At 36.0% G+C, this 25,346-nt stretch overlaps 1 protein-coding gene across 3 annotated transcripts in view; it reads right to left on the minus strand.

Moving 5' to 3' along the window:
• The window catches only part of Usp6nl (USP6 N-terminal like), a 169,559-nt gene that overhangs the window by 68,915 nt on the left and 75,298 nt on the right, over nt 1-25,346 (minus strand). For all 3 annotated transcript variants that reach the window (XM_023701330.1, XM_023701329.1, XM_004641268.2), the window contains one exon: nt 1,638-1,705. In XM_023701330.1, the coding sequence (XP_023557098.1) occupies nt 1,638-1,705 (68 nt within the window). The remainder of the gene's footprint in view (nt 1-1,637; nt 1,706-25,346) is intronic.

Genomic DNA, 25,346 nt, shown 5'->3' on the forward strand with positions numbered 1-25,346 from the left:
GGGGGGGGGGGGTGTCTCTTGTCTTTCATTCCAGTTTCTCAGGGGAACAGACTATATGCCTCATCTCTCTCTTGCTTTGCTGCACAGCTCTACGGGCCCTGAAACCACTCTTTCCAATAAAAATTGGCCATCTGCTGTCATACCATTTCACTCTACAGTCCTCACAAAAAGAACAGACATACTTGGCTGTGCTGCTCAATCCCCTCTTCCATTTCCATGACAATGCCTCTTGCAGGTCTCCTCCAGTCTCTGTAATGCTGTGACTCTGTCATGGAAAACTCTTCAGCTGAAATGCCCACAGTACTGCCCTCAGCACATTTCTCTGCTAGGTTATTACTTGTTCACAGGCTATTAACTAACACTGGTAAACATAGGAGCCTGCAATGAAAGTACATAAATCCCTCAAATTTAGACTCAAACACCCAACTGTCTAGCAGAGGCCTCAATCTAAGTATATTTTATAATGTCTGCCCATGTGTTGTGAGCAAGAACTGCTCAACTCATCTCTGCATTATTAAAAAAAAAAAAAGAATGCTCCATGCTGCCTTGTGGTGACTGCACAGGGTAAGGCAGGCGCATGCAAGCATGAAGGAATGATATTTTTACCAGTTTTCTATCAATTAAGCAGTGAAATAACCTAACTAAGCTTTTCGTGCAACACAGTAAAACCTACAAACAATAATTGGAACTGTCTGATGTTTCAAACAACTAACTTGAAAAACTCCGGAAATAAAACTGAGTTGAGCACTACCCACACGACTCCCTGGAGGCATAGCACTGACCACATGACTTCTTATAATTTTGTGTAGCTCCTATTCTCAAATTATCAAAAATAAAAAGTACATAATTACACTGTGATGCAAATGGAAAACATGACATTTATAAATAATTGTTATGACTCATAAATTTCAGGAGGTGAGAGACATATAATCACCAACTGTGTTTTCCTAACCCAACAAGAAAGATTCCACACTAATATAGGACAAAATGCTAACATAAATTACATCTGAATGTATTAATACAGTATCTAAGATCTGTGTTAGTGTCGTTTTATAACAACACACAATTAAATTCCCCATACTCATTCAAATACTTAAATACCTAGTATAAGTCAAGAACTTCTTGGTATTTGGGATACAAGAGTAAACCAAACAAAAGAAATCCTTGTCGTGACAGTATTACCCTCTAGGAAAGTAGACAACAAATAAAATATTTAAAATATATAGAATGATGATATAGTAAATGTTATGATGAAAAATCAAAGGGATACAGAGTGCCAGGATATAGACAGTGAGTAACCAATGTGGAGGTCAGAGAAGTGCTCCCTCAGAAGGTATCGTGTGAGCAAAGACTTGCTAGGGCGAGGCATGCAGGCATCAGGATACACAGAATATCCAACAGAGTGGACAGCCAGGGCAAGGACCCATGAGGAGCAGACCTGGAGGTTGAATAGCAAGACGCTACAGTGGCAGAAAGGAGAGAATTTGGAGGTAAAGTAAGAGGAAAACAGATGAGCTTAATGTTCCCATGAAGTAAACAAACTGCTTCTGCAATTTTAGCTCTACAAAAAAAAACCCAAATCCCTATTTGTATGGTTTTCTTACATAGAAATTTACAGAGTAAATATGGATACTTACTCTGTCATATTTAGCAACGATTTCAGCTCGTTCTTTGGCAAGCTTGAGTGCTACATCCTGGTCTGAATCTGTGGAAAGATCAAATTAGGTGAACTGTGATTCAATGAACAACAAAGTTAAATAATTACAAACTAAGACAATTTTTTAAAAATATTGCCTAAAATGAAAAAATCAGCAAAATTCTATAAATTTAAGAAGATGACTTAAAAATCTGTAACTACAACTTCAGAATATCAACATATCTACATTTTAATTATATGATTTAAAAGAAAGTAAATTTAATAAAACAGCATACACTCAGGACATAATAAATCTTATGTAGACCTTAAGAGTTAGTTCTGGATCTAAAATTTTATAGACATGGGAACTGAAATGGAAAACTCTAAATTTTCAGATAATAGCCAGTGGGGTAGAAGGTAAGAAAATCACTGAAAAAGGTTTTTAAGAATTATGATAATTTTTTCAAAATAAATTCATGTAAGATGCATATCAGCAGCTATAAAATATTTTGTATTGCAAAATGAAAAACTGCCTGTTTAGGCTTTCGTGTGCTTTCACCAGTTGCCTCAACAGTTACAATGACCTCCTAGCTGGTCTCTGTCTCTAGTTTTACAACAGGCACATGCACACACAAGCATAGAACCTTTCTTCTTTAATGGGAATATCGTTCAGAAACAAAACTGACAACCAAAGCAGAGACCCTAACATGAAATGGTATTGGTATGATTATATATCCCAAGTCCTATAAATAAAAAGAACAAAGACAGATTGTATAAACTGCATCTCTAGTCAGGAGAACAACATTCTAATGAAAAGATGGGTGAAGATATGAGTGAGAAATTCACAAGACTAATTCACAACAGCAGCAACAACTAAGATGCCTGGCAAACAATAAGATACTCAGCCTAGCACTATACCATGCCTTACCACATTTAATTCTCACACTACACAAAAGTAGTTATTCTTAGTAATCCCACACCAGTGATAAGGCCTAGAGATTTTAAGCAATTTGTTCAAGGTCACGAAGCTAGTAAAAAGAAAAGGTAGGATTGGAATCTTCCCCTGTCCTCCACATTCCATAGCTTGCATCACCATGCTACAGAAAGACTTCTAGTTAAAGACAACAGATAGGTTACATACTTTTATATCCATTTCTTCTAAAACTCTTCCAAAATAACAATTTAGGAATTAGTGAGACCTGTCCTGGCTTCCAAAGGCCCAGGAAATGGTGGTCCTCAAGGAACCCCACCCCAGTTAGGGTGGGGTTTAAACAAGGGAACTCATTCACAGGATTCTCTTTCATTCATAACTCCCCAAGAGCTGAAGGAGTATGTGTGGCAGAGTAGATACATCCTAGAGAATCAAACCATCACTCTCCAAAGTAGGAAACTAATGATAACAGCTAAAACTGAAGAACAGGAAGTGGTGATAGGCATGCTTCCTGTCCCTCTGGAAGTAGACACAAAACCAATCAGCTTGCATGGTGGAGGGAGCTTAACTTCTCCCAGAGGGCAGTGAGGAGCCTGGCAGTCAGCTGTTTACAAAAGTCTATTACAGACAGCTGAATCTCTATGCTAATTATAGCTCTGGTAAAAATTAAATCTAAATTTAAGAAAACCAAGGCATGAAAATCCATCATTAGTAACTAAAAAAACATAAATTTTAAAACATTAATTTGCATCTACCTTACACTAAACAAAAAATGTACTAATAATATTCATTTATCACAGCATGGGGAAATTTATAGTTCCTTGTATTGAGAATAAACACAAATGTACAAATTTTGGAAATTACATAATTAAAAAATATGTTATCAGAAATCTTTTAAAAAGCACATCCTTTACCCAGTAATTCCATCTCTAGAGATTTATATTAATGAGATAATCAGCCACAAATAAGCTGAGGCAGGAAGATCACTGGGAGTTCCAGGTCAGACTAGACCACATAGTGACTCCCCTGCAAAAAAAAAAAAAAAAGACAAGATTTTTTATAATAGTAAAAAGAGCAAAATGGAAATTGATAAATCTTTTAGTCTGGGAGAAGGAAATGCTACCAAGTGTTTTTTCCAGAGTATAAAATGTTAATACTGTCCTCTGTAGAATAAGTAAACAGAATGGGTTAACAAAAATACAAACTAGCTGGTCAGATTTTCACAATGAAGTACGTAAACATAAATCTGAAATACATATTTGTTTTTCATCACCCTGTTTTATATGTAGGAGCCTTCATCAATTCCTTTCATGAAGTTTTATTTAGTCCCAGTCTCTTCCACACCCCAACAGTGGTCCTGAGCGTCATCCATATCTCAGACAAAACAATGAGAAGTTCAGAAGTATAAAGGCAAAAACTGGAATCCATGTGGAGTTGGAAACTGAAGGTGCTGAGCCTCAGAAGAAAGCTATGGCAAAGCTTCTACAGGAGATTCTCCCAGATCACTGTCAGGCTAGAGACTTCCGGGAAGAAAAACATCACCACATAGCAAGGGTCTACTGGAATTAGATAAAATTGTTTCCTGATGTTTGGAGAGAAAGGGTGTGTAACGTCAGCAGAGCAGTTGATTCTAATCAACAATAAATGAACTCTTAATCTTTAAATTTCCTTATACATTTCTTAACCTTATGCTTCCCCGTGAGAAGGAAATTTTGCAATATTTATGAATGTACTCTAAAAGGAGACTGGATTTAAAGCCAAATATTTTGTGAAATATAACCAAATCTGCTTTTTTTTAACAGACAATGTAGAAATGCCAATCTTTCCTAACATGAAATTTATTTATTAATCCACACTGTGAGGCAAATATTTATAGAGGACAAGAAGTATCTTTATGCAGGGTTCTTATGTCTGATCTGTAGATGAGAAGCTTATTAAGAACTATACTAATTCCTTTGGATGCATTCTGATTGTTTATTTAAAAATTCCATAGAAAGAACAAGAGTTTACCCTAAAACACAGCAGCAGCAATACCATATCTGTGTGCAAACATGCACAAAGTTCTAGGCATGTACACAGCAATGACATATGTGGTGTTGGATACTTTCATTTCATGCCATCAATTTTTATCAAATAGTTTAATGAAGGCATTGCAGCATAATTTACATTGTATCTTTATAACCCTCTTGTGTGACAAAGCTGTAATTTAAAAGTTTATCTGAAAAAATGTAGTTTAAAATAAATACTATACGTTGCCAAAATATTATGGTGGTTAAAGTTTAACAATATGGTTGTTACATACTTGTAGCTGAATAAAAAATTGCTGTCAAAAATAAAACCATGGAAGTCCAAGCATGGCAGCACACACAGCTGGTGAGGCTGAAAACAGGAGGGTCACTATGAGTCCGAGCTGCATAGCGAGACCCTGTACCAAATACCTACATTTAAAAAAATTTTAAAAAGCTATGTGGAAAACAGTGTGGTACAACTCCTTTAAATGTCAGCTTTCTTCCTTCATCAACACGTTAGTTCTATGCTCCTAAAAAGTATCTTTGGAAACAAATTTATGAAAGAAAATAAACTTTTTAATCTAAAGTTTGGTTAATGCTGCTAAATTAGTCCCAAATTAATACAAAATTACTAAATATCAAATTCAATCCAACAAAACAAAATTGGCAGATCATTTTTCCTAGCATACTGTTTTGTTTTGAGACAGGGTCTCGCTATGTAGTCAAGACTGGCCTCAAACTTGCAGTGATCCTCCTGCCTCAGCCTTCCTGAAGACTGGGATTACAGGCTTGGGCCTCCATGCACAGCCCTATTGTACATTTTGACAGATCAGTATTAAGTTTATAGAATACCAAATTTTAAAATTACTTTACCTTTTGTTGGATAATCAGTCTGGCTTTGGGAAATGACAGCTGCTTCAGTCCTCATAGAGTAACCTACCTACTCCAAGATTTCATTATTATAATTCCTGAGCACACCACAACTCTTAGGTGGTACCTCACACATGCTCCAATTAATCACAACCAAAAAAGCGGAAAGCAGCTAGCTATACTTTAAATTCTTTGTGAATAAGCAGGAAATCTTTTAAAAAATCTGAGACGCATTCTGTCTTTTTCCAAGGGTGAGAAAGGACCTTGCTGTGTTACATGCACTGCAGACACCAGAACAAAGATGATATTTGTTGAGGGTGAAAACATGTCTTTCAGGGTAGATCTCAACTATGAACCACACCAGCCCACGCCCAGCATTCCATTTAATAACAAACGGGGTCTTTAACCATGCAACAGCTTCATAATATGCCCTAATCTTCTGTTTCAAAATTAGCCATATCCTTAGTACATTTAATAAAATCTGGAACATGGAAATTTTTTTATTATTAAAGATAAGCAGAAAAGTTCTTCCCAAGTACATTTTCCATCTTATCACAATACAGTGATAATTTTCTTATACTAGGGACTTAGCCCTGGGGTGCTCTACCACTGAGCTACCTCCCTGCCTGTTTTTCTGACACAGGGTCTCACTAGTTGCCCAAGGCTGACTGAAACTTTTCGTCTAGCCTCAGTTTCCTTCAATGCTAGGATTATAGTTATGTTTCCAGCTAATGATAATTTTTAATGTGAAAAATTTTAGTCACTGATTCAGACAGTAAGAAAGCACATAGTATAGCAGTGGTTTTTAACATTCTTAACATACCACATATAAAAGCAAAGCAAGTATTCCATGAAACGATGTGTGTAAGTACTACAGGGTGGCACTGTTAAATCATCTGTTCTATTTCTTCTTCTTCCAGTTACTGTTTTCTTTCTCTTTTTTTTTTTTTTAAAGTAGACAGAGTTCTATAAATTTGAAAACCACTTGACAAAAGTACTATCTTTGTTTGAGGGATGTTTATGGACATTAATTATACTATACTGGACTTTAATAAATTAAGTTTATGCTCAGTTTAAGCTAGCTGTAATATTTAACAAAAGCAAAAGATCTCTCAAGTCTAGTGAGAGGGAAAAATTTCAGGTCATATAGCAAGGAATGAGAATTCAACTGGCATTAAATTTACTGGCTAGAATACTGTAAAGCACTCTTTGCAACGTTCTGAGAAAAAAATATGAAAATAAAAACACATTTTTGCTATAAAAAGTGTAGTCAGCTGAATACTGACCCTCGCCCTTAAAAAACAAAACAAAATCTCCACATCCTAATCCTGGGAAAAGGCAAAAAAAAAAAAAAAAAAAAAAATTGATTCTCCCCTCCCAGCTTCAGAAGGAACCAGCCCCACCAACATCTTGGCTTTGGCCTATCTGACCTCCAGAACTACAGAAGAATTAATTTATGTTGTTTAATCCACTAAATTTATTGTAACTTGTTTCACAGCATGCAGACTTAAGGAATCATAGTTGCGTCCTATGTAATGCTTCTTTGAAGAAAAAAAAAAAGAAAGAAAGAAAGAAAGAAAGAAAGAAAGAAAGAAAGAAAGAAAAAGATAGACAAGGAAAACTAATCAACAACAGACAGAACTGACACTCCTTGACCAAGTGCAGTCAGGCTCCTTTGAACTCTTCCTTAAAGCCGAAATGTTGGCTCTATCCTGCATTCATCCTTTCTAACCCAATAGTGGTAAGAATCCTGCTAAAGGACCGGCTAAATAGCTCAGCTGATTAAAGCACCTGCTTAGGTAGATGGAGGGGCTGGGAGTTCGATCCCCAGGCCTGCCGTGCCAGCCCTGCCCCCAGGGCACACTGAGATAGCAACTGAGACTGGGCATGGTGGCGCATGCCTGTAATTCCAGCTCTTGGGAGGCTATAAACAGGAGGATCATTACGAGTCCGATCCTTACAGTGAGACCCTGTAAGCCCTGTCCTAAAAATAAAAAATAAAATAAATTAATAAAAAATGAAATAAAATTTCCTCTTAAAAAAAAAGAATCCTGCTAAATCACCTTAACGAAAATCACCCCACCAATGACATACAATGACAGAAGGTCAGGGTACTCACCTCTCACCCCTGGTATTTCATTTCCCTGGCCTGCCTTCCCTGCCTTCAGCAAGAATTCTCTCACACAGGTCTCCTCTTAGTAACTTTTCATCCACTGACCACCACCCTCCTTAACCTTACTCACAAATCTCTGCCATTGTGTCTCTGGGATTGGACCCAATTTCTCTTCTCTACTGTGACAGTCCTGACATATACTTTCATTTTAAATCTTTCTTACCCTTTTAATGTGTCAGAAAAATCCTAACAAAATAAAAAAGGCAGACATATGATTAAGTCAAAAGAGGTCATATGGTATGACTTAAATATCAAGGGCTCCCCAGCTCATTTACTGAGGGTTTGACCCCTCAACGCAACAATGTGCAGAGCTAGGATCCAGAAAGGTAACTGCATTGTGAGAACACCAATCTAATTAGTGAGTTCATGGCTGGATGGACTTACCAGGAGGTAGAACCCAAATGCAGGAAGGCAGTTACCTTTTGAAGGGTATATTCTGTCCCTGGTATATTTTTTCCCTCACTTTCTGCTTCCTGGCTCCCATGTGATGAGCAGCTTTACTTGTCTGCTTCAGAGCCAGTCAACTGTTGACTGAAGCCTCATAAACCATAAGCCAAAATAAACCCTTCTTCCTTTAAATTCTATGTGTCAGCCTAACACAGTTCCAGTGACAGAAAGCTAATACAACGTATTTAGACATTTCCAGGTGCCAAATGTACAGCTGCTTGGAACTAGAACAAAGTATTTTCATGAAGGGAATGAATTCAAAACAACATACAGATTACCAACATTATTAGTAATAAGCTTGCCCAAAGACATACTCACATACACACACAAAGGATAAAGAAACTATTAGAAATCATTTTATAATGAATCACCCAAAAATTCATATACAAAGAACAGGAAACTTGTCCATACACTAAAGACCAAAAGAATCCATCTGAGGGCCTGGATCCTAACATCCTGCATGAGTTCAGCTGAAAACCTGGAACCCAAAACAATGCTTCTCACAGATGCAACTGGAGGCCTAGCACCCACGACAATGTCATGCAGGCCTCTTTCATAGATCTGTGCTGCGAAAGCCAAAAGGTCAGTGGTGAAGCTAGGAAGTCTGTGCCAGCAGGATGAAAGATCTGTGTTAGAAAACTGAAGGATCTGCACTGGAGCCAGGAAGCAACAATCACACTAAGAACCAGAGCTCCCTTGAGAAGTACCACAGCCATCCTCAGCAACAGTGAGGTCTCGAGCTCCTCCAAGGATGAGGAAAGCACAGTTCCCATCAGGAAAGCCAACATGACAAGCTTCTCCGGGAGACTGAGCTGTGCACCATCTTCCCCTCCAGAGCCAGGAAGTAATACTAGAGATGAGGATCCGAGCTACCCCAAAGTGAACAGTAGCCATTATCAGCAACAACAAGGTCCTGAGCTCCTCCTCCAACAAGAACAGCCAAGTTCATCAGGACAGCCAGCATGACTAGGTCTCCCCGCAAAACAGCCCAAGAGAGCCAGCCTCTCAAGACAGCTTCTCCACCAGCCTCTCTACAGCTTCTCTATTTCTACCTTTATGCTTAAGAAACAACCCTCAGGTGAGCCCCCCACACCCAGCACCATGCTGGTTCAGTCCAGTTGGGTGTAACAAGCTGCCCACCAGCTGGCTATGCACCACAGCTCCCCCCACCAGGAAGACATCCATAAGCCAATAGACTATGGTCCAGTCCCACTTCTACCTTTCATACCTGCATCAATTCGATGGTACACAAGTGGCTTTTCAAAAATGTAAAACCTCAGAAAACAATTTAATTCTTCTATTCTCTCCCAGCTTATGTATTAATCCTTGAAAATCATTTGCCTTTTTTTCTTTTTTCTTGGTAAACAACAATAAAAGAGCTTAATGATAGCTGCAATTATAAAAACAGCACAAATAATTGTGATAAAAAGTAGGGCCACTGAATATTGGATGTAAAATGGGTGCCTTAAACTCAAGTCTGCCGAGACATTTCTTGTCCAAAACAAGTTCTCATATAGATTTTCCTATTTTCTAGATTAACATTCAGTATCTAATACAACAAAATCATTAAAAACAAACCTAGGCTCTTCAATATTAACTTTTACTTATCAACATATAAATGATTTATAACTTTACATTCAAAATATTCCTTATATAACTATTAGCATTATTATCAGTATCTCCATTACACCACATTTTAAATAGTTTTGAATTTTTTCTCAAACTTGCATAATGCATTTCTTCCAGTAAATTCCAATTAGAAGCCCAAATGCCATAGCAAAGTTCTATTAGCCTGGCTTCTTCCTTCAGTCGTAGCAGTCCTCAGCCCTGAAGGGCACTGCCAGGCCCACTGAGCAGCAGGCAGGCTGTATTCACAGACTTTGTGTTCTATGCACATCTGCAATGCTGCTGCTCAAATCACTTCCTGCCTACTCAGCCTCCAGCTGCCACCTCAGTCATCCTCTAATAGTCCTCACAACTCTCCATGTCCTGCCATTCCTTCTGCAAAAAGACAGATGAAGTATGTTGAACTGGTAGGTTGTTTTATTTGTAAGCATATATTTTTAAGATCACTGAGAATTTAAAAAAAAAACAAAAAAAAAAACACACCAACAATAAGGCAGTCACCGATACTGCTATGTGTTCCTTATACATAGAGCACATAGCACCAAACTGGTACTTCAAGTTTCTGTAACTAAAGAGAAATAAGTTATATTTTAATAATTCCTAGGCAAGCTTCTTTTCTTGCTTCCCAATTTCCAGAAAGAAATAAAATAATTTTTAGAATTCTAAACAATAACTGCTCATGTTGTTATTTATCAAATCTAATCATCTCACACTACCTATTACTAGTGTGGTTTTGATCTACTATACTTCCACATTTGGTGCCCAGAATCTATTTATTTACATGTCCTCTCTGTTAAACTATAATTTCCACAAAGAATGGCATGTCTTATCCATCTCGGTATTCTCTAGTACTATATCTATCACTACCTATCACAATGCCTAGTACATGCTAAGCACTAAGTATTTCTTACAATGATTAAAAAGTTAATAAAGTTAATTATTCAACAAAGTAGACATTTAATATACTCATATGTGTTTAAAATTTGACTCATCAGGTACAATGCTGCTGAAAAAGTATACTTCTACTAAAACTTCTTAGCTTTCTCTTACATATTTACTCAACTTTTTATTCTATTTCAAGGTAACATTTAAAATTATTACTCTGGTAAAATTGACAAATAAAAAGTCCTATTCTATTCTTTTACATCAGCACTTCTGATGAGTACGAAGCCTTCCATAAGTAGAGGCCCTTAGAAGATGAAGGACTCCAGAGACCGGTCTGTGTTCCACTACTCTGTGGGCTCCCAGTCTTTATCTTGCTCCCAGTCTAATAATAGCACTCTCTCACTCTCTTTACCAAAGATTCTGTTCTTTTGGCTATGTTCTTCCACAACAAGTCAAGTCCACGTGTGGCCTGTAGTCACAGCAACACTCAATGTCTTCTGCCATACTTCCCACACCCCTCCTCCAAAGGGTGCAGAAGGTCTCTACAAATCAAGGGTCTCCAACTGGACATGGTGAAGCACATCTGAAATCTTAGCACTCTGGGAGGGTGAGGCAAGCCTAGCATGCGCAAATTAGCTATCTCAAAACAAAACATAAAAGAGAGCCTGGGAATATAGCTCAGCGCTGAGGCCTGGGGTTCAACTTCCAGTACCAAAGGCAAGAGGGTCAAGGATCTGAATGAAGCAGCCAAACATGACTGGTCCCGCTCCTGGTGTCTCTAGAAAGATGCTCTCTCAGTTCTGCTGTCCACACAGGAGGCCACCTATCCTTAGCACAATGCTGGGGTAGTATGGCTGTGTTAGCGCCATCCATTGGGTATGTCAAGCAAGACGGAAGCCCCATTCACTTCCAATGAGCCAACAGAGAAGATGTTTATCTCCTGTGCCTTACTTATGAAGAGACAGTATCACTGCTGATTTCCAGGAATCCCCCAAATCTGACGAGTAACTCCTACACTTAGTATAAGATGACTCACAGAGAAAAGGGATATGAAGTGATGTAACAGCACTCAAATGCCATTATTACTGATGAGAAACATAATTACTAACTTGAGTATGTATGCAATTCCCACATTGGAGGGCAGAGTGGAATGACACATTGCCAACAACATATACTTAGAACCAAGACGAAAGTGTGAATCATTTTACTCACTTTAACTCTCCTACAGTTGCCAACAAACTCAAGATTACACCTTAGCTGCATCTCCAGCAGAATGAGTATTTTTAAAAGATGACACAAAACTGAGCTGTAACAACTTATTCTAGACTTTTATAAACTGTTTATTGAGAATTTACTATTTGTCAGATAGGCATTTAACACACATAATCTCACAACATGCTATGTTAGTTTTATAACTATCCTCCCAATTTATAGGGGAAGGATGGAGATATTCAGTGTAGTAATTTCAGCCCTATGGGAAGTAACCTGCACAGCAGGAATTAGATCCAGGCTGTCCAGCTTCAACTATAAGTAACTGATCTTACTATAATTTCTCTTACTGCCACTTGTCTTTACATTTCTTTCCTTAGAAACAAATCCATGAATTTTTAACATATATTTTCTGGATGATTCCTATAACCTTCTAATCTCATAAAACTGTCAATTATTTGTGAAAGTTGGAGATAAATGATATTTTTAATGAGTCTAAGAACAATTTATATGCAATATTCTTCATGATCATAGGCAAGTATACCCCTCTACTATGTTTTAAATTGTGTTTTAGGATAATCACAGGAAATGATGAGAACCTGCAAAACTCTTACCCTACACTCACCCAAGTGGACATTAAAGTTAACATTACTAAAATATGCTTCAAGATGACACTAAATCAATTGCCTTGTCAATTTCCATGATTATAGAAAGAATTCTGTTACACATACTTTCATTTACTTTTTACAACCTTTTTCCCAGATCATTCAGAACTGTAAGCAGGTATAGTTATATCTATTACAATAGAAGTTCATGTTGAATTTCATTCAGTAGATGTTAACAAGAAATAATGTAATTGCAATAAATTGTTGTCAGCCAAATGTAAGAAAAATGTAATAGCAGAAAAGTCATAGACCACCACCTCAGAAGCAAATAAGTAATTCCACAGACAATTTGGCAAACCCTACTTTTAATCCAAGGTTATCTTTTGTATTCTTTAAACAAAATATTACACATAAAGCCAACTGTGCCAAAAATGACACACAAAAATAAGAAAATATTACCTACTATAACTAAGAAGCACATTTTAGAAATGTATCATCAGGCTCTGAGTTACTTAAGTATTATTTGGTCCCTGAACGGCCCTTGGATTCATCTTATAACACCAAATGGGATATAATAAAAGTACTCATATCACATTGAAACTGTCATTCATCATTTTTTACAAGTTCCATTAGCTCCAAGCACAGTATCACAAAACACCCATACCATACAGCTGCTTCCAACACACCTCATCTTATAAATCCTAGGGAACACTTCATAAACAAGTATCACATGTGTACATGAGTTTAACATATGTATTCCTTATATTCTGCTACTAGTGTGCTAATAATGCTGTGGTAGGTGGGTCTGTGTAATAAGAAAGACTTATTGTGCATAACCAATATCTAAAGTACTAAAAAAATACGGTAGACATTCATCAGGGGGCCAAATAAATTAAGCAGAAACTAAGTGTGGCTCATAAGAGCTAGCATTTATTCTGTATAATATAAACTATATACATATATATATATATATATATAATCTTACTTAATGTCACCTCAAAAGTATGAGGTAGGTATCATTATTATTCACTAAAGAGACAAGAAAATTACTAGGTTAATTAGCCTGCAAAGATCACATATCTGTTTTTTTTTCACATATCTTTTAAGTAGCATTTCAGCAAAAGCAGTAAGACTTGAGGGTGTTGTACTTAGTCTGCATGATCTTTCAACAAAAAAAACAACAAGCAAATGAACAAAGGTTTGTCAAGAAAAATCTGTCAACAAGGATCCTTAAAGTAGTACTAATTAAATATGGGTATGAGACAAGGAAACACCCTGAAGTCAAAAGGACATCAAAGGAGGCATTTCTGAACAAAAGGCCAGAAAAGCTATAAGGAAAAGGAAGACTACACAGGAATAACAGCTGCCTACCAACAGTTCACATTTGCTTAGCTTTCATTGTCCAGTGGGTACTACATTAGGTATGTATATATTATCCTGCTTAATATTCAAACAACCCTATTACCTTTTATATGGTACACATATCATCAATTGTGTGTTTTACAGATGATAAAGAAATGGACCTTAGTAATTAATAAAAGCAACCTAACTCAGCACTACTGTGAGTGTTTCAATTCAGACACACATCACGGAAGGCTCTAAAGCTTTGGCTCACATTCCACAAAATTTGGAGGAAAGGTGGCTGATGAGAATGCGTTTGTGTAGTTCCAAATTAATAAATTACAAGCCCCCTAGAAACTAGCACACAGTAACCAGGAAGCAGCTAGATGATTTCAGGGTGCACAAGCCAACTACTCTAGTTGTGTTTTTGCAAGTGAATATCCTACTTCAGTAAAAAGAAAATCTTTCTAGATCTGAAAACAATGAGTTCTCAAAATTATTTACTCCTACACACTTTGAGATATCCACATTTCCAAGGCATTTTACTCTACTGGTAGCATACCACTGCTATGGATTTGAAGGATATAAAACATATTTTCCTGGTAAGACAAATAAGCAAAAACTTCCAAGTGTTAAACTTAGGCAGCTCAATATTGTTTTTAATACCACTAGATACAATAAAGGTTTTTTAAGACTTTTTTACTACTTACAAAATGTAAAACACTGAGCAAGAAATAAATCATGTACTCATAAAAGGACCTTCTCAGTATTTTTTGTTTTGTCTCTGATTTATACTCTCCATTTACAAAATCCAGCCTTTGATTTTTGAGCATCTTTTAAATATATAATATGTATGTGAACTTTTAAAAAGTTTCCAACACATTTACTAATGTAAATTTGCAGTATATAAATATTGCACAAATGCTTTATTATTTCCCTGACAAAGACATCTTCATAAAGTGAAAGAGACACTATTCTCACAAAGCTACAGGGTGGGGAGTGGATTTATTGCAACACTCCTTCAATGGAGGCACAGCTGCTTCAGACAACATCCACTTACTAAAATTATAGTGCTAATTCAATTTTAATATCATTTTTAATACCATTATGCATAATTTAAAAGAAGAGTAGACAACAAATTTTTAACTATTGGCTAATTCAACTATCAAAATATAAGTAAAATAATTTTTCAAACTGAATTAGTGAAAATACAGCACTGTGCTAATAGTGCATTACTATTACTATATGACAGTCCATAAATAACTGTAGGGCCAAGAAATAAATTTTCATTGGTGCCATTTTTGCAGAACACCAGAAAAGTAGGTAATAAAATCTCCTTAGCTTTACACTGAGATAAAATTTTAAACTATTTCTAAAAAGGAGTTGTAACTGGTCTAAGTCTAACATGTGTTCCCTAAGCAAAACCAACAGAGGGCCAGCCAGGCTTACAGCCACACAGTGGAAACCAACAAGGCCAGGAAACCCACTTCTCCCAGCTCCAGACCAACAAGGGAGGACAAACCTTAGGGCAGACTGTGACTGATGCTTTAAGGAAATTCCATGCAACACTCGAAAAGAATATAAGGAGAACAGGGGGAGGGAGAGGGGAGGGGGGAGAAGAGAGGAGGGGAGGGGGAGGGGAGGGGGGAGGGGGAGAGAGAGAGTCTTTAGTCTTGAAACTCACTGCCTTGTTTATACAGCTTTCCTTTACCTCTTATCTCTGCTGTTTTCATCTTTAATATTCTGTGGTAATTCTTTCCCTTGTATACCCTTTGGATATGAGGTTCTTGGAGTCCATAATATGCAACAATAGTTGTTTTCTCAAGATATAAATGTGACTTTTACACTGCAAGTAAGGAAGAAATCACTCAGCTAGTGAGCTAGTCAGTGAACCTAGCTCTCCATGTAGTTCTTAACAAAATAGCTATGTTTTCTCTCTATTCATCATCACAACACATGAAAGTCTATAATGGGGCTGAGACCAAAAAAAAAAGCAAAACAGAGAATGTAACAGCTTCCAAAATGAAGTAATATAGTAATATCTTAGAAGTATTCTTGAATTGAGGGATTTGCTAAAGTTAGACATCACCACTCTAGATCTGACTGATCTGCAGAAGTCTTAAATGATGACTCTAACCAGAACTGTACCATCAGAAGCCTAAAATTATTCTAACACTTAACAATAAATCAACCTACTTGGATTGACAGTAACAAAATGAAACAAAGCTAAAATGAAATGCATCAACATGTAAACATGCTAAGTGCTAAATATTAACAAATGACACTTTTGAGAGAAAGAAATATGTAATCTTTTCTCTTGCCAGGCAAGTACTTATTCTACTGAACTATCTCCCCAGCCCCTGTAACCTTTTCTCTATTACCAATAAAAGGTATAAATTGTTTTATTATGTTTTCAGGGACTAGCAATATAGCTCAGCAGTGTAAGGTGCCTGGTAGGCAAGCCTAGACAAGTGCTGGGACTGTAGTTCAATCCCTGGCACCACATACCACGCCAGCCCCACCTCCATGGCAGGCTGAGCTGGTGAAATAAATGAATAAATAAATATTTTTAAAACTTTTCAGGGCTGGGGAGATAGCTCAGCAGTATAAGCACCTGACTGGCATGTGCAGAGTCCTGAGTTCAATCCCTGGTACCCAAAAATAAATCAATAAAATAAAATGTTTTCACAAATATAAAGATGGATCATATGCTGTCATGCAGAATTTTTTAAAAAATGTTTCAAACTTTTTTTAAGCTTTTAAATAAACAATGTGTTTTCAACATGTGGACTTGGCATTGTATGGAAATTAACAGCCATATTAATCTAGAAACATTAAACTTAATTTATTTTCCATTTGTACAGGGTCAGGTATTATCTACACAGGTTTGATTACATAAATAATGAAAAAAGATAAACATTGTGCTGACTAGAAAACTAAAGTTGCCCTGATTTTCTTATAAAATTTTAGACAGCAAGTCATAAAACAACTTTTAAAGTCATCCATAGAAATCAAAATAATTCTGCCTTCTGTGAAAAAATGAGGTGTATTAAACTTTCCAATGAAGTATTCACTAATTTAAAAATTACTGAGCACTATCTAATACTACTGTAATCTATTACTACTGTCTATCATGTAATAGTATCTATTACTACTGTCTATCATGAAGACAAATATGAACAAAACACTTTCTCAAAAAGCTCATATTCTCCTGAATCAGACACATAAAAAAATCCATAAAAATAATACCTTTAGTATATATTTTTAATATGCTTCAAGAAAGCAGAGAGTAAGTGCCAGCCAGATAGCTCAGCAGATTAAAGAGCCTGCTTAGGCAGCCTCAGGGGCTGGGTGTGATCCCTGGCCTGCCCTGCCAACCCCATCCCCAGGGTATGCTGAGATGATGACTGAGATTGGATGTGGTGGCATGCCCCTGTAATCCCAGCACTTGGGAGCCTGAAAACAGGAGGACCACTGAGTCCAATCTGTGTAGTGGGACCGTGTACACACCATACTAAATACATTTTTTTTTAAAAAGGGAAAGTCAACAATAGTAAATGGTTCTACATACAAAGAAACAGCTGACAAAACCCTTAAAAGATTGGTAGAAACACTCCATGGAACAAGGAAAGAAAGCCACAATGTTACAACAAACTACCTCTGCAGCAAAACACACACACACACACACACACACACACACACACACACACAAAGCTACAGTCCACTGCAACTGGTATACCTACTTCAATGGCCGCTTTTTCAACAGGAATGTTGAGTAGGAAGGACACATCTTCAAACTTTGATCATTTCTCCTTAACCTTCTCTTACCACAATATTCTACATACCCCAAATGGATAATCTATCCCTAGAGTAGAAATGTATACATGTAAGAAAACAAAACTAGGAAAGGATAAGAAGCCCTCAATAATAGAATACTTGGGCTCCAAACCCTGTACCAAGAGAAAGGTGGAAAAAGCGAAGTAATACAGGAATTAGCAATGAGTTTGATGCCAGAAAGAAAGCCAAATGAATTAGGTAAAGGGATTTTTTTTTTTTTATTGGAAGATAAACAGTGGAAACAAAGTTTTACAAAAGGAGACAGAAGGAATAAGGAGAAGGGGAGGAATAAATAGACTACACATAGGTACAGTTTCCCTATGATGAATATGATCATTATGTATGTCAAAAGTATACTAATTAACTAATTGAAAAATTAAATGTAGAAAATTTGAACTTGTGTTCATACAATAAACATATCATTACCTAGCTATTCACTCATTCTTACCTGGGTCATTAAGAATTGCATAAATAGGACAATAGTAATTGTAAGGCTTTTTAAAATGATGCTAATTTTCCTCAAAAAGAAAAAGCTGAAAACAAGTCTACTTAACCAAATACCTTTTCTTTCAATATTAAGAAATGTCTATATAATCTATCATAGACACCGCCTTCCCAATAGTGAATATACTTGAAAAAAGGAAAAACAGCAATAAAATGTAATTCCCAAAGAAATTTTCATTCTAAAATGCAAGATTCTGTACAGCAATTAACCACTAGGAAGAATGTATGCAATGTGTTAATTATTGAAACTGTCCTACCAATTTGGTTTGAAACTGTCTCATTGCTATTTGTTTCTCAATAAAATTATGGAAAAAAATAAAATAAAATAAAATTCAAGATTTTTTGTTTACTTATATGTCTGTTTGTTTTAAAGACAGTAAAAAATAAGAAAAAGAAAACAAACTTGGATAACTGTAACGCAGATTTCTGCTGGTCTATTGAAAAGAGCAGCTTAATGTTTTTTCTCCTTTTAAATTTGTTATAACCTTTTTTGGGCCAATTCTGCATGCTTATATCAGGTAATCTGAACAACTAATTTGAAGACAACAATATGTACGATAACAACCACTACTGAATTCCTAAAAAAAAAGATACAGAATCTCAAAACAAGATGATAAGAAATTAACAATGATTGTTGTATTACATATTGTTCTCGTCAGGATTTTACATTAAGTAACAATCTTTAATATATCTGACCCATAAGAGAAGGGGGAAAAGTTGACAGGATTCCAGGTAATACCTTGTTTGGAATTCTGAAATACCTATTTAGGTTTCTTTACAGTAGCCTATATGTTCCTTTGCCCCACGCTTAATTCACATGGCTAAAACTCTACACATAAAGTTCAATCAGATCCAAAATGAAATTTTTACACAGCAGAAAAAGAAAACTTCTAATTCACAGTAATCCCTTCAGAATGCTATACTATATGAATTATGCCAATTCCCACATAAAATACCACTATACGCTAAAGACATTGATGGTAACACATTTGACATTTAGTGACCTGCCATGCTCCTCCCTGTGGAAACATTTCTAAGAAACACTGTGTCCAACTCATTGAGTAAACTTTATAAAATAATAAAATGCATTCCTAACAGTAATCTAAAGGCTTTTATAAGTAAATAAGCAAGACCAACTTCACAGTGTAGCAAAAGATTTGAAACAACATAACTGACTATCAATTACGCCATTAAGTCATGAAGCAAATGTGTAAGTACTGGTAGGGATTTATTCCCACAGCATATTGTAAGTGAGGGAGGGGGCTCACAGCAGGTTCTGAGCACCATTCTGAATTGCTGGTGCTTACAGACAGAAATACACAGTGATCAGTGACTGTCCTGGGAAACAAGAGCCCGTAGGTGGGTGGGGAAGTCACCTAGGTGGTTGAATGGAAATACTTATTTTTCACTTGCTCATCCTCGATAGCCCCTTGAATTGTTTATCCTGTATGTGTATCCTCTAATCAAAACACAAAAATAAAAACTGTAACAATCTCAAAGTTAACCTTATCAGAAAAAATCCCTCCCAGGGAGAATAAAAATTTAACACCACTCCAATACAGCTCCTAGCATGCAGTGAACCATCCCTTCTCTCCCATGCCTTTACTTAGCTCCAGTGATGAGAACTGTGGGGGAACTCAGGCACAGGGGAGCTAAACTTCTTAGGATTTAATGTCATCCTCCTAGCTGTGCCTAAAAGAAAGAAAAATGTAAAATTAAAAGAGAAAATGGCCAAAAGAAAACCAGTCAATAGTTCTGCAGGAAACCATGAAGGTAGGTACCAAACCTCCAACTGACACAGGGGAAATGTAATTCCAACCTGCTAGATGCCCTATATTCTGAGTTTGTATTCCTCAAAAGAGAAGAATGAATTCTGAGGAACAACAGTGGTTAAAAGTAGGAAATATTATCAGGAGATAGCAGGGATCCAGAAAGTTTATTACCATAGACTTCACTTTATAGAGGTTTTATAGGGTAAAACCACAACGTGGGTATAATGTAGGACAACCAATAAGATCAATCAATAAGATAACAACTATAGCCTCTTAGGTAATATTGATCCAATGGAGAAGCAAATAATTTAGTAAGTGTACATGGAAAGAACAAGGACCTTTTTTGGAAGAGATGAATTAGAAGGTCTTAAGTCATCAGGTGACTGATACCTATTTAGCATACAGATTATAGGATAATGTTTACTCCTCAGGGAGATACATAGATCTAGTCATTCCATCTTTATCTTGAATGCCTGGCCTACAATGAATTTACCTCCAGCCACAGCTGTAATGTGATCTCTTTTTCCACTGACTCCTCATAAAGCCTAGTCCTTTCTAACTTCCTGTTTCTACCTAACTTAAAAAGATTAAACAACTATGTTCCACCTTCTCAATATATTTAAGAGAAGACAAGGCCCAGAGACACATATCCTTGATGACCACAATCAGGGGCCAGCAATACAAATGCTAAAGGTGCTATTACATTTTGTTATTTTGGGCCGGGTAGATAGTTCAGTGGAATGGGTGCTTGCCTGGCAAGCACAAGAGCCTGAGTTCAATCCCTGGTTCCGCCAAAAAAACAAAACAAAACATTTTGTTATTCTGGACTGGCTCAAATATTTTAAAAATAAGTACAAGCCAAGTAACAATATTTAGAGACTCTGCCATAGCAGATCACACTACAACTTTCCTGATCAGTTCACCTCCAGATAAAACAAACCTGAGTTGTTTTGAAATGGTTCTATTATGTTTAATAAAAGCCCTCAGAAACTTCTAGAGAATTTTTTTCTTTAAACTTCTATTTTCCATATAATGGTTATCTTGTCAACCACAGTATTGTCAACAACAGTTCCAGTAACAACAGCCCTTTTCAAGAATATAACTTTAAAGGTTGGCCAGGGATTCTCACAAAGAACTTTAATAAATTTGCTGACAAGTAGATTACATGATTATTACTGCTAAAGGCAAGTTATCTTAACTAACCATTTTTAAATACAACCAATCTGGTAGATTCATTAGTTTTCAATAAAATGATTAATACTTTACAATTTCACAAACTCCCCTATCTGCAAGGCTTTTTGCAAGTAATTACTAAGAAACATATAATCAAAATACCTGGCCTCAAGATGTTTGGAACCTTGCAAATGAGTAAAGGAATCCTTCTCATCAGAAGTCTTCACTACAGGGTCTTATTAGCAATAAAGAGGAGGCAAAAGGAACAAGTCCTCTCAAGTAGGGCCAGACATGTTCCTGTGCAGTGCAAACTGTTTCTAATATGGAGAGAAAACTATAGAAGAGTTAATGACTTAGTTAGAATTTCTGTAAAATCATCTTTATTTCAGTATTATAAAAAACAAGAGCCTATTTGGATTTTTTTCTTCTATGAGATGCCTTCAGTTTGGCTTACATTCTTACAGAATTCTAAGCACATCTAGAATCAAAAGACAAAGATGCTTAGCAAGTATATTGGCATGCCTATAAAAACTAAAGTTAATTGCTAATTGCTTACTTCCTTTTAAATGCCATCCTGCACTGTAAGTCTTTGGGAAAATGTGGTTATCTTCATTTATAATATGCTTTAGAAAGGGTTTTCCTACTGAATAATGCCTGGAAAGTGTGTATATCTACAAACACATGCAAACTTAGTTTTTCTAAAAAAAGTTCCACAACAGTCTGATTTATTTAATAAATCAATACTATTTCACAAAATTAGTCTATATACCAGTAATTGGACTTCACCTCTGACTTTGCTTTTGTCCTATTCACAAAATTCTTTATAACTTCTCAATCACTATTGATGTAAGTGTGGTCAAGTCACGGTGGTTTACAAATTTTGTTCTCATTCATAAAGGAAAATTCTTAGATCAGTTAACAATTACTAAATGTCCAGTGTAATCTTAAGCTAAAAAAAAAAAAAAAAACCACTAATCAAACATATTCCAAAACAGTTTAACACTATAATTCACCTTACTCTAAAGACAAAAAAAAAAAAAAAAGATATACTATTTCCTTATCTAGTTTGGACTTTAATTCTCATTCTGTTTTCTGTCTGAAAATAATTCTACTTTAGAACAACATAACAGATGAAAACAAAAAATGTGGGGATTTATTTGCTTACTCTGTCATAGTTACATCATATGATCTGTAAATAGCAGCTACCCAGCCACTAGTAGTCATCAGGATCCAAAACACACTAAGGTATTTTTATTATTTTCTACATGGTTCTCAACACCCACTGTCACAAAAAGACAGATCAACTAGAACCAAAAAAAAAAATCAACAATGAAGTATTAGAACTAAACCAAACTTTTGAACAAATGGACTTCAGAGATGTCTACAGAATGTTCCACCCCATAATGTCAAAATACGCATTGTTCTCAGCCGCACATAGGACATTCTCCAAAATAGACCAATACTACCTTATAGAACATAGTTAAGTAAATGTAAAGGAACTGAAATTATCCCATGCATATTATCAGACCACAGTGCAATGAAATTGGAAATCAATGGCAAAAAAAAAAACCCACAAGAACTCTATAATACATGAAAATGAAACAGCAACATCCTGAACAACCAATGAACAGGTCACCCATGAAACTGAAGGAATTAGACATTTTCTACAATAGAATGATAATGACAATACAACATACCAGAACTTATGGGGACACAATGAAAGCAGTCCTAAGAGGAAAATTTATAGCAGTAGACACCCATATTAGGAAAACAGAGCAAGCACAAATAAACAGTTAATGATGAACCTCAAACCCCTACAAAAGCAAGAGCAGACTAAGCCAAAGACTTGTACAGGGGAAGAAATTATAAAGATTGGAGCAAAAATTAATGTATCGCAGACTAAGAAAATAATACAAAGAATCAATGAATTGAACAGTTGGTTCTTTGAAAAGTTAAATAAAAATCGACAAAACCTTGGCCAACCTCACCCAAATAAGGACAGAAAACATTAAAATCCACACAATCAGAAATGAAAAGAGTGAAATCACAACATATCCTGCAGAAATCCAGAACAGTGTGTACACTTATTCTGAAAACTTGTATTATAATAAGATAGAAAATGCAGATGAAATGGACAGATTCCTGGATACACATGAATTACCAAAGTTGAATCAAGAAGATACAAAAATTCTAAATAACAAAGAAAAGCCCAGATCTTTGTGGACTTACTGCTGAATTCCACTTTTTGTTGTTGTTGTTGTATTTTTAGGAAAGGGTCTAGAGGGTGTTCATGGTCTCACTACTAGATTGGAGTATTAGATCAGACTACTAGATCAGACTCTTAGTGATCTGCCTGTTTATAGCCTCCTAAGAGCTGGGATTACAGGCACGTACCACCATGCCCAGTCTCAACTGCCATCTCAGTGCACCCAAGGGGCAGGGCTGGCACAGCAGGCCTGGCAATCGAACCCGTGGCCCCACTGAGCTATTTAGCTGCTGAATTCTACAAGAAAGAGAACACCTAACACCACAACTTCTCAAACTCTTTAATAAAACTGAAAGGGAAGCAAAATGTCCAAATTCATTCCTGGAAGCAAGCATTACCCTGATACCAAAACCAGAGAAGGACACAACTAAGACAGAGAACTACACGTCAATCTCCCCAATAAACATAGATGAAAAATCCTGAATAAGATACTGGCAAACAGAATACAGCAAATCATGAAGACAACTATACACTATGACCAAGTGGGATTCTTCCCAAGCACGCAAAGATGGTTCAACATGCATAAATGAATAAACGTAATACATCATATTAACTAAACCAAGGACAAAAATCATATGATCATCTCAATAGATGTAGAAAAGCTTTTGTCAAAGTACAGCACCTATTTATGATAAAAACTCTACAGAAAATTAGAATGTATCTTTATCTCAATCTGATAAAAGAGGATAAAAGATTAAAGAGGATATCAGAAAATGGACAGATATCACTTGTTCTTGGGTAGGAAGAACCAATACAGTGAAAATAGCCATACTTTCCAAGACTGTTATTTGGATTTAAGGCAACTCCTATCAAAATTCCAAAAGCATACTTCACAGAATTAGACAAAACAATCCTAAAATTCACTTGGAAGCAGAAGATACCTAAGATAGCAAAGGCAAATTTGGGCAACAAAGGCAAGGCAGTAGGGCATCACAATCCCAGACTTGAAATTATACTAGAAAGCTGTGATTAAAAAGTGTGGTACTTGGGAAAAAAAAAAACCGAAAACCTGATGCAAAGATCAATGGAACAGATTAGAACATATAAATACAACTTCAAACATATTTAGCCACCTTATCTTTGACAGAGGTGTCAAATACATTCACTGGAAGAGTTCAGCCTCTTTAATAAATGGTGCCAGAAAAAATGGGGTTTGCACATGCCAAAAATTAAAAATGGACCTATCTTTACCATGCACTAAACTAAATTTGAAATGGAAAAAAATAAAAATAATGAAATGGATGAAAGACCTAAATATTAAACAGAAACATTAAGTCTCCTGGAATATAGAATAGGTAAAACTTTTGAAGGCACTGGTGTATGCAAAGACTTTATGAAGAAAATACTGGTGACATAGGAACTACCACAAAGAATCAACAACTGGGATCTCAATCTTATTAAAAAGCTTTAACACAGCAAGAGAAACTACCAACAGAGTGAAGAGGCAACCCACAATGCTGGAAAAAATGTTTGCCAGCTATTATTCAGACAAAGGATTACTATCAAAAATAACTCAAAACTCAAACCTCCCAAATTTAAAGACTCAATTCAAAAGTGGGCATCTCAGATGAATATACATTTCTCAGATGATGAAATACGAACAGCAAATAAATATATGAAAAAAGTTCAACATCATTGGTCTTCAAGAGATAAATTAAAATAATGCTTAGATTTCATCTCACACAAGAAAGAATGGCCCTTATCAAGAAAACAACCAATGAAATATACTAGAGGGACTGTAAGGAAAAAGGAATCCTTCTCCACTGTTGATGGGAGTGCAGACTAGTGAAATTATTATGGAAATTCCTCCAAAAACTAGGATTGGAGGTTACATTTGACCCAGCTAATGCCCTTCTGGGTAACTTCCCAGAAGAATTAAGAAATCATACCACAGCTATACATGTACACTAATGTTTATAGCAGCACAATTTGTTGTGGGTTTTTTTTTTTTGAGATTATTTTATTTTTATTTAATTTTATTGAGAAACAAATAGCAATGAGACAGTTTCCAAACCGATTAATAGGACAGTTTCAATAATTAATACATTGCATATTGTTGTCT

This window comes from Octodon degus, unplaced genomic scaffold, assembly GCF_000260255.1.
Source record: "Octodon degus isolate 3935 unplaced genomic scaffold, OctDeg1.0 scaffold00133, whole genome shotgun sequence".
Taxonomy (NCBI): domain Eukaryota; kingdom Metazoa; phylum Chordata; class Mammalia; order Rodentia; family Octodontidae; genus Octodon; species Octodon degus.